This window comes from Sardina pilchardus, chromosome 17, assembly GCF_963854185.1.
Source record: "Sardina pilchardus chromosome 17, fSarPil1.1, whole genome shotgun sequence".
In the NCBI taxonomy this organism is placed as follows: domain Eukaryota; kingdom Metazoa; phylum Chordata; class Actinopteri; order Clupeiformes; family Clupeidae; genus Sardina; species Sardina pilchardus.
Genome location: NC_085010.1, coordinates 4,110,083 through 4,120,745, shown reverse-complemented (window position 1 = coordinate 4,120,745; position 10,663 = coordinate 4,110,083). Strand labels below are relative to the sequence as shown.

General features: G+C 47.0%; 1 protein-coding gene across 3 annotated transcripts in view; it reads left to right on the top strand.

The window, feature by feature from the left end:
• Positions 1-414: 414 nt before the first annotated feature.
• Positions 415-10,663, top strand: part of foxn2b (forkhead box N2b) — a 13,998-nt gene continuing 3,749 nt past the window's right edge. For 2 of the 3 annotated variants that reach the window (XM_062517793.1, XM_062517790.1), the window contains exons 1-4: positions 415-909; positions 7,722-8,302; positions 9,930-10,054; positions 10,392-10,447. In XM_062517793.1, coding sequence (XP_062373777.1) covers positions 900-909; positions 7,722-8,302; positions 9,930-10,054; positions 10,392-10,447 — 772 coding nt within the window. In that variant the 5' untranslated portion in view covers positions 415-899. Of the gene's footprint in view, positions 910-5,655; positions 5,793-7,721; positions 8,303-9,929; positions 10,055-10,391; positions 10,448-10,663 lie in introns of all 3 variants that reach the window. The other variant, XM_062517791.1, reaches the window with a different exon arrangement.

The window sequence follows — 10,663 nt, the reverse complement described above, 5'->3', positions numbered from 1 at the left end:
TCAACCCCCTGTTTATGACGTTGTCAAACCTTGATGTTATGTAATAGGACTGGATTTGGTAGTGATGCATTTTAGGCATTAGGCATGTAAGACATTATGACTAAGTCTATTACTACTACCTTCCATTGCCATTCCAACTGACTGAGAAGTTGACCCCATATTTGATTGCGTCAAAAAAATTACATTGCATTAAAAATGCAAAATTAAAAACACGACTGACAGTAACAGACCATAATGGTCAGGTCAGCTATATAAAGATAGCTTAATCTGTGGAATCCCTGCAATGCTTTGAAACACAACACCCTTATGTAAGTGAGGACGCTTGCTTCATTGTGTAGCAGACCTACGTCACATCATGCAATTCCATTTCAGAGTCTGCCTCCAGGACTCCCTCGTCAAAATGACGCACTATGTTTGACCTGGTTTTGATGCTGCTTAACCCATCACTTCCTTGAGAATTTTATCCGCCAAACTTATTTGGATATAAACGACTTTGACGTCACTTAGGCAACTGCAGCTAAATTTAGAGAATCCAAAACTATGAAAGAAATAGTTTTAACAGAATGCAATACTCCAAGCCGTATCCAGGCCTCTGACGCCAGTAAAGACTGCACAGAATTGCGCGTTCGGCGCAACTGCTTAGCTCTGCTAAAAAAGTGCTACTGCGCTGCGGCAGTTGTCAGGGGATATCGGAGAGGAGGGGGTGTGATTGGCTGAAGTGGCCTTGTTACCTTGGCGACGGCAGGGGGGTATCGTAGCGTTACCGTGCAGCGTGATCTCTGCGCTGCGTGGATGGAGGAAGCAGCTGCAAAGCTTTTGACACAGTCGGCTGCAAACGAAAAGCAATTGCATGAACACACTGACTCTTTATCATCTTTCCTCGCGGACAGAGTCTTGGAATGCATGAATGTAAGTAAGAAACTAGCCAATTTTATTCTGACATTTTTAACACTACAAGCTATGTTGGATTTGCATTTTGAATGCCTTGAAACTATTTTAAGATCAACAAAACGTGCGCTGGTATATTTACCTAAGGACTTACGTTGACAAGTGTATACCCTCAAAGCTCTATAGTGTTCCGTTTCTTTAGTCATTGAATAATAGGTTATTATTTGCCATTACATATTTAATCGCATTTTCCACCATGTGACTGAACTTCGATGTGCTTGTGGAAGCACACGTTGTGTTTTCTGCCTGACACGAGACGCAAAGTGAGGTCTCCGTGTTAGCCGCGAGCTCGCAGCTTGACGTTCTAATTTATTACGCAGCCTATATTAATTCGAATAAGATTGGACGAAATACGCGGGTTCTTTTTACAAGTAAAACAACTTAGCTTTGACAGCGCTTTGTAGAGAGAGACCTCGGTTAGCAAGGCATTAGCCTGTTTGTTAGCCTCAATGTATAGGCTAATGTTGATCGTCAATACACATTTATAAAAATGTATATTCCTCCTGGCTACTTATGTATAATGTTTATTGACACATAACATGAAGTTCAGGTTGCGTTATTCAATAAAAATAGGTGGACTTCTACTTGATTTGTCAGCCTATTATGTCGATTTAGTTTGAGGAACTTCTTTTTCCCATGGTCGGTCAGAGTCTCACTGCAAACTCGACAGCGCTTTTCAACAATGTATCCGTAAAGGTTAAAAGTGAAGGTTAGAAAGATATCCATTTTGTTTCGAATGGAGACTGGCGAGAATCTAGGGCAACTATGTAACAAGAGAACGGAGGGTGGGGGCTGCTATTTTGTTTCCTTTTCCCCATTGATTTCATATTCTGCCACCACTCTCTGTTTCAATCACAGCTTTTTCAGTAAAGCGATTCATGCTTAACAGTATAGGGTGGTCAAAATGGAGAGTTAGAAGTGAGCCTTCGTGTGTATTTCCGGCAGAGCTGGCAGCTTATTTGTGTGAGTGACATTGACACGTGGTCAAAGGCACCGCGTAGATGAGCGATGGCCGATGGAAAGGGACGAGTAGGCGACTTGTTTCCGTCGTTCTGCTCTGACTGTCACATGATCATGTCATTTAGTTCTGGTTTCATGCCTCTGACTGTTTACCACTCACGACGAGGGCACGGCCGACATGTCACTTCGTGGTCAGAGCTGTAATTTGCTCTCACTTTCTGTTCCTTGTAGGCGAATTGGAGTAAGGGGTATTTTCCAATAATTAAAATTCATAATCACCACTTCATTTTCTAACGTTGTGATTGAAGCTACCAGCTTGTTTTTGTATGAATTATTGACAACTATGACACCTGCCATAAAAAGTGTTAATGCAGTATTGGAACCAAGATTGTAGCCTAGTTATTTTGATCTTTCACTTTCTTATTGAGTGCCAGTTTAGCATAATTTAACCCTGAGCCAGCTGTGTGTATTTATTTCCAGCCTCTCTTGAGGTCTTCTGTAGGACAGGGCGAACAATCCCCTGCTCAGTGCTCTCCTGACACTTGGCAGGGAAATTAATTAGTCTCATTATAACCCTCACTGTGGCAGATATGATCTGGTGTGTGTGTGTGTGTGTGCGCGTGAGCAAGCACACGTGCATGTGAAGATAGTTGCCACTGAAAGAAAGTGTCGTGCAGCACCTGCCTCTTGTAATAAGCAAATCATTGGGCTCCTTGGGACCCTGATATTAATCAGCCATTGACAGCCTCTTCACTGCCCTCTGAATTTTGATGTCCCAGGTCGGACTGGAGTGTTGCATAGAAATTGATTATTTGAGATTGGCACGTGAGTCAATACAGTCTCACATTCATTTGGCAAATTTTCTACATTTCGACTCTTTTATGTTCTACGTGGCCCCACCCTCACACCCCAAAAGCTCTCACAATAGCTCCAGCTGCATATGCTTTTTCTGCTTTTGGGCCTCCTGTGTGGGGCCCCCAGTGGCATAGCTAGTGGCCCCAGGAGGCTGCTACATGGTGGTTGCCATAGTGACGTGGGGACACGAGGGACTGGTAATGTAATGACAGTGGCAACTGTGGATTTGAGCTGCAAATGGCCTGGATTTCAGTCCCCTGTCCTCCCTCCTTCGGTCACGTTTCCTCTGTCTTGTTCTCTTCTCTGTTATCTCCTTCTATTCTCACTGCGAAACAGTTGGTTGTTCTCTCCTCCAGTGACATTGCGCTACATTCATCTGACTGTTGTTCCCAATACTGGTAACTCACAAGCAGGAGGATAAAATCGGTGTTTTTCTGAAACCAGTTGGGGACCACTGGAGGCGGAAAGCACAACAATGGCAGGAAATACATGGGAGTGACTAGCATCCAATGCTCCTTGCTGCTACGCTACCAGGAAGCCATGCTGTTGGGGAACCTTGCACACTTTGTGTGCTCACATATCAAGCAGTAAATAGGAGTTTTCATTTTGTCCCAGAATTTGTATTAATTCTTCTGGCTAAATGAGTGTACGTTTTGTACTGAGTAGAGGTTTGAAATGGCAGTAGATTCTGCGGTTGTAGGCTTTGAGATCCCAGCTCTCACAAGCTTTTCATGAGCAGATTTAAGAAGCTTGGGTGTTTAAACGTGACCACATACCTACACACAATGAAACCAACAAGAGATTCTTTGTTACCATGAGTATAAGTGTTAGCCAGACTGGACAGGTCAGTGATGTACAATGATGCTGGTATGTGATTGTAAAAATTATGATAGTGGAAAATGGAAAGTGTTTAATAGTGATTCCATCTCTCCTTGGTCCCTTCCTTGACAGTGTAATATGGTTGGACTTTGGTGTCCCAACCTAATTGAATAGACTCTAGCCAGTCTACTGAGGTAAATGGCCAGTCATATTGCACAGAAAGAGATAGACAACTTTCCAGGTTCAAAAAAGACTGGATGAGGAAGCTGGATGAGGAAATCTAGGGTTTGTTGTCTGGTCAGACCAGAGACAAGAGTTACAGAGGAATTAGAAAGAAATAGATGCTCTCCAGTTAGACATTAATCAGATCAAATGTGTAGAGGAATTGTCATAGACTGCAAAGTCTCATTTAGCAGGTTCATATACACATATTGCAAATTACAAGGATACTGTTCAGTTTCTTACAGTCACTCTGAAGATATGTCGTTTTTGTTTTTTGAAGGAATATAGGCTAGGCCTACGTCTCTAAAATTCGTTGTCATCTTCACAGTATCTGTTATTATCTCTGGGTTAATTTTTTTTACAGTATTGGGACATTTAAAAGAATTGGACTTTCAGATCAGACTTTCAGCAGAAACACTTGCAAAGTGCTGTTCCATAATTGGAAACAGGACTGTTTGAAGGAGACAGCGTTCTCTTTGTCCTTTAATTGTAATGTAGCCTATATGCCAGTTATATTACCTAGTTATTTATATTGCTGGATATAGTAGCATAATTGTGCTTCCTGATGAAAAGTTTGTCCCCAGTGTAGGTTGGAAAAAGTATATTGAGAATGTTTATGTGTAATTTGCTATCAGAGGCAGCATATCTGTAGACGGTGTGTGCTTCATTGTTTGCTAGTTAATGTCAGGGGTCCTCCTCAGTCTCCACCACCTCATGTCTCGCATACTGGCACCCTGGCTGTGGTGAAGACGAGGGCTGTTCCCATGCAGGGAAAACTTGCGCCAACGGAGGAAAAGTCTGCTCACTGGTGATGAGGGGGATATGTTGTGGAAAGAGAATCTATTTTTAGAAAATGCTCCTTGCTATAAATTCCCCCTCACATTGTTAAACGGCAGGCATCTGGGGATTCTGTACAAATGATGTTAAGTTGCATATTTGTCAACATAAATACCAAAACATTGATACACACAAACCAGTACCCAGGTCTTTCATTTTGAGCTAATAATCGTATCAAGGTCAGAATTAATGATCGTATTATTACACATTGACCCAAAAATGTGTCGCCAGGAGAAGACTTGGGTGGATACTTGCACAGCCATGTTTAATACAAAAAGACCGTTTTAGGTATTGATTGGGTGTGGGTTTGTGTTTGTACTTTAAAAGTGCCCCACCCGCAGACAATAGTTTAATAGGCTTTTGTTTGTGTGTTTGAAGTGGTTAAATGCTGTTAGCTGTGTGTGTGTGTGTGTGTGTGTGTGTGTGTGTGTGTGTGTGTGTGTGTGTGTGTGTGTGTGTGTGTGTGTGTGTGTGTGTGTGTGTGTGTGTGTGTGTGTGTGTGTGTGTGTGTGTGTGTGTGTGTGTGTGTGTGTGTGTGTGTGTGTGTGTAGGGGCGGAGGGGTGTGTGTGAACAGAGAGATAGCAGCATGCTAATGATCGGGCAGTAGAGGCGCTCTGCTTTGGCTTGCTAATGGAGGTTAATGAGGCCCTTGCCATTGTTTGGAGTCTTTTTGTTTTGGTGTCTTTGGGGGACTGTAAAAGCACCGGCAGGTTTATCACCCTGTGGAAGAGGGCAAGCTTTTGTTTACTCTGGCTGTGCAAATATTTTACAGAAATTCTTAGGATTGAGATCACATACTGTACAGCTTTATTACTTGAAGATGTTCCAGAAACAAACTGTATTTCATCCAGTGAGTTCATTGACGTTCCAAAGGAAGATGGCATATTTATTTTGCACCTTGATGTCTGATTTTCTTTGGTCTGCCACTGGAATGCTGTGGTGTTCAGTGGTGTGGTGTTTTGCTTTTGTGTTCTTCCTGTGTAAAAATTGAATACTGAGGGATTGGATTTCAGTGCAATCCCCATGAGAACAGGAAGTCTGAAAGAGGAAGATGCTCTCTTCTGTCGCTGCACTTTCCTGAGAAACCTGAAGAGAGGGATGGTCAGGAGAGAGGAAGAGAGAGAGGAAGAGATTCAGAGAAGCACTTAAGGTGATTATTTATTTATTGATGGGCTGTATGGTTGCCAGGGCAGTGGCAGATTTTAGCCCGTATATGGCTAGTTGGAGCGACAGCCCTGCTGCACTTCATAGCGATGATTTATTTATTGATATTCAGCAGGATTCTGCTGCCGCTGCTCCATTAGAGGGGGCCGCTGGGCTTCCGTGGTGGTTTCAGTGAGACGTCATCATCGCCACGCAGAGACAGACCTCTCTCTACCTCAGACACTCAGCCCAGAGACAGACCTCTCTACCTCAGACACTCAGCCCAGAGACAGACCTCTCTACCTCACTCAGCCCAGAGACAGACCTCTCTCTACCTCAGACACTCAGCCCAGAGACAGACCTCTCTCTACCTCAGACACTCAGCCCAGAGACAGACCTCTCTACCTCACTCAGCCCAGAGACAGACCTCTCTCTACCTCAGACACTCAGCCCAGACAGACCTCTCTCTACCTCAGACACTCAGCCCAGAGACAGACCTCTCTATCTCACTCAGCCCAGAGACAGACCTCTCTCTACCTCAGACACTCAGCCCAGAGACAGACCTCTCTCTACCTCACTCAGCCCAGAGACAGACCTCTCTCTACCTCAGACACTCAGCCCAGAGACAGACCTCTCTCTACCTCAGACACTCAGCCCAGAGACAGACCTCTCTACCTCACTCAGCCCAGAGACAGACCTCTCTCTACCTCAGACACTCAGCCCAGAGACAGACCTCTCTCTACCTCAGACACTCAGCCCAGAGACAGACCTCTCTACCTCACTCAGCCCAGAGACAGACCTCTCTCTACCTCAGACACTCAGCCCAGACAGACCTCTCTCTACCTCAGACACTCAGCCCAGAGACAGACCTCTCTATCTCACTCAGCCCAGAGACAGACCTCTCTCTACCTCAGACACTCAGCCCAGAGACAGACCTCTCTATCTCACTCAGCCCATAGACAGACCTTTCTCTCTAACCTCAGACACACAATCCTATCTGTCTGTCTATCAGGGGAGTTGAAGGCACCTAATGGCCCTTGTAGGCCATTTGGCAACATTGTTTGGCCATCTCACACCAGTCTTTGATATTGAGTGTAGTGTATTAAATCTAAGGGTACTGGTGATACTCCCACTTGTATTTGTCTGGGTATTTAAGAGAGCTTCATATCAAGGTGGTAATAGTAGTCATATATGACTTTATATCAGGTCACTGTGTGTGGATGGTGATTGCATGTTCACGGTGTGCTGAATGTGAGTAGCCTGCATGCTGCTTACAGGCTGCCCACTCCTCTGGCATCTGACGGGCCGTGGTGCGAGCTGGTTCCACACAGAGCAAGATCAGAGCTGTCTCAGGCACTTGACTGGACACCCAAGAGGCCCTTCACTAACTGCTGAGAGCTTCAGAAAGGCCCTTCATCTTGTGAGCCCTCAGAGGAGAGAGGCGTGGGGAGGAGGCCGAGAGCTAATGTGGAGGGAGGCTGTTGCCTGCCAGTGGGCTGTCATTAGCTAAATGAATGGTTAGAGGGAAACACATTCAAGACACGTCTAGTAGTGCTTATAAAGGTAGCTGTTAGCCTTTTACCTGCTGACTGAAAGCACATTTATTTTCCCTTTTCCATAAAGGCCTATGACAGAAGTGGTTTAACTGTGGTTGAAAATGTAGGCTATATGTTGCGCTAGTATTGTATAAACTGATAACGGAAGGAACCCACTCAACAACCCCTGTGAAAAGCTGTCTTTGTTGTTGTTGTTAAGTATTAGTATGGTGGTTGTGGGCAGGTTGTTGGAAATGATTACTTGCATGTGACATTGTGAGGTTTGGCTGCTGTGGGAAGTCCCCTCACCAAAGAGATTGAAAAACTGCTGTTTGTTTATGACTAGACTAAAGTCTTTTTTCTCTCTCTCTCCGTTCTCTGTTCCTGTTCTCTCTCCGCAGACCCTCCGGGGTTGATGGGCCCGGTCGTCGGCATGTCTCCGGATAAGAAAGCAGGGTCACCAGGGTCGCAGGGCGGGGCGTGCGGCGCCGGCACGCTCCCCGAGGCCGAGAGCGCCTCCAGCCCGCTGGCCACCAGCCTGGACCGGCTGGGCCGCGGAGGAGCGGCGGGGGGAGCGGTGGCCGAAGGCGAGGCCACCGAGGACGAGGAGCTGACCAACCTCAACTGGCTCCACGAGAACCTCCTGCAGAACTTCAGCCTGGGCGGCCCCGAGGACATCGAGGGCTCGGCGGACGAACGCGCCCTCTCCTCCTCGTCCGCGTCGTCCGTCTCGTCCACCTCGGGGGGCCAGGCCACGGAGAGGGACCCGCTCAAGTCCAAGCCGCCCTTCTCCTTCTCGCTGCTCATCTTCATGGCCATCGAGCACTCGCCCAGCAAGTCGCTCCCGGTGAAGGAGATCTACAGCTGGATCCTGCAGCACTTCCCCTACTTCGCCAGCGCACCCACCGGCTGGAAGAACTCGGTGCGCCACAACCTCTCCCTCAACAAGTGCTTCCGCAAGGTGGAGCGCAGCCTGGGCAAGGTGAGCAAGGGAGGAGTGGAAGAACAAGCAGCTCTCACACTTCAAGCTGTACGCACACACACAAACACATACACACTCGACATGCCACACACTACTCAGCCACATTAATCATTCATGGTAATGCACGTCCTTTCAACTGATCTCTTCAAGTCCCACGGCTCAGACTCGTTACTCAACAGCACATTGCTCATTCAGCACAGCTTCAGAACAAAGACTTCCACGTGCTCTGTTTCAGGTTTAGAAGGATCTAGAACGAGGGGCTTTCTTTGCGTGAAATCTACACATTCTCTGTGGCGTCTCTTTGAGATGCTCCAGCCCCTCCCCACCCATATTCATTCAAAAAGATGCTGAGCAACACACGTGCTGGTCAATACCGCTCTCATCTCAGGGTTGGAGGAGGGAGAGATAGGTGCCCCCTCCCCTCAGGCTGGCAGGGACACGGCAGGCAAACTGAGCAGCCCAGATCACTGGACAAGAAGGCCAGTATGGCTGTACATGATGAAGCCACCAGTAGAAAGAGAAAAAGGAAACAATTAGAATAGTACACATATAGCATTTGTAGGTTTTCATGATTTACTGAGAACATGATTAACTGAGAAAACTCAGGGGAGGTAAGGCTTAGGGGAGATTGTAGGGTGTATCATTTTGGTGGCTGTCTTTTAGAATGATTGGTCTAACATGGATTATGAAATGATTTGTGGGTACTGAACGACTAATGGAATGTACTCCTTCAGTGCACCTCAAGCTGCTTTGGATAAGGGCCACCACTACTCATTGACTACATGGAGTGTGAAGTGTGAACTGCTCAATGGTAAACAGCAGGGCTTATTGCTACACTTTTTAGGGGAGGTGTTTACGTGGGTTTGTGGTGATGTTGAAGGTGAAATAGATATCCTATATTCCTCTCTATGTATATATATAGGGTACTGTGTTGAGCTATCCCTGGTTTGTTGTTGGTATTGAAGGCAGCGTTGTTGGTGGCAAGGCAAGGCACATTGGTGAGATGCATGTTGACATGTTAGAGGCTGTGTGTGTGTGTGTGTGTGTGTGTGTGAGAGATTGAGACAGAGAAAAAGAGAGAGAATCTGCGGCTTTCGTATGGCGCAGCCTGGTGTCTGTTGCCATGGTGATGTTTCCTCTTTCCTGTTTATGAGTGTGGCTGCTGAAGTGAGTCAAGGTCATATCCCCCCCCGCAGGACCACGCCTCACACACACACACACACACACACATGCACACACACATACGTGAACAGCATGGATCTCTCGCACTCGAGTGGAAGAGAAAGGAACAAAGTGGGAGTCAATATGACCATGGGACACAGAACATTTCCTAACAGATGGGCCACCACTCCATTCATCTGTGTGGATGATTTGTTATGGTAGTCCATCAGAATTGTGGACCAGGTAGACCACACCACATCACATCACTGCTCTGCTGTTTTCTGAGTGGGGTTTTCTGCAGGCTAAAGCTGGTCAACACATAAAGCCTCCAGTACACCAGTGGCCCTTAATCACACTGCCTGCATTCCACCAGACAGGATCCAATCACAGCACCCGCTCAGCCGTCTCGCAGTTGATGTCATGTAATCTGGCTCATGGTGGCGTTTTTTCTCCCCTCCCTCTCTAGACCAATGGGAAAGGCTCTCTGTGGTGCGTGGACCCTGAGTTCCGGCCAACCCTGGCACAAGCCCTTAGGAAGCAGCACTTTCCAAACACACACGCCTTCTACACCCCCCCAGCCTCCCCACCCAGGTGAGACACACACACACACACACACACACTCTCACTCTCTCTCGCATACATGCACACACAAAAGACGAACAAACACCACAGGATGTGAACAAAGATCTTAAAAGCCCTGTACACACATGTCCAACAATTACCGGTGATGACTGAACATGCCTCAGATAATCCATCGAGGACATTTTAGCCTAGAAAGACGCTGTCTGCTGGTGCTATCTTGAAGTGCAGGTCCTGCCCTCATAGCACAGGCTGTTAAAACAGATCTCCAAATGGTTTGGAGCGTTCAAATGTTCCGACCCTGGTGCGGTGTGCAGTCCTGTAAGCCGTGCGTCCTCTCTGTCCACAGTGCCTCCTCTCCGCCACGCCACCTGCTGCTGCTGGAACAGGGCATCGCTCTGAGAGGTAAGATTCCAACGACCCACCCCCTCACCACCCTCGCCACCCTCACCCACCCTGCCGCCAGCCTGGACACATGCCATCCCCCGCAGTGCCGCCAGTCATCTCCGCCCAAACACCATCAGCCACATTCTATATGTCACATGTCGCTCAGCCATATGCATCCCATGCCGCTGGCATTTCCTGGCAAACACATTATTACACATACACAAACACACACAC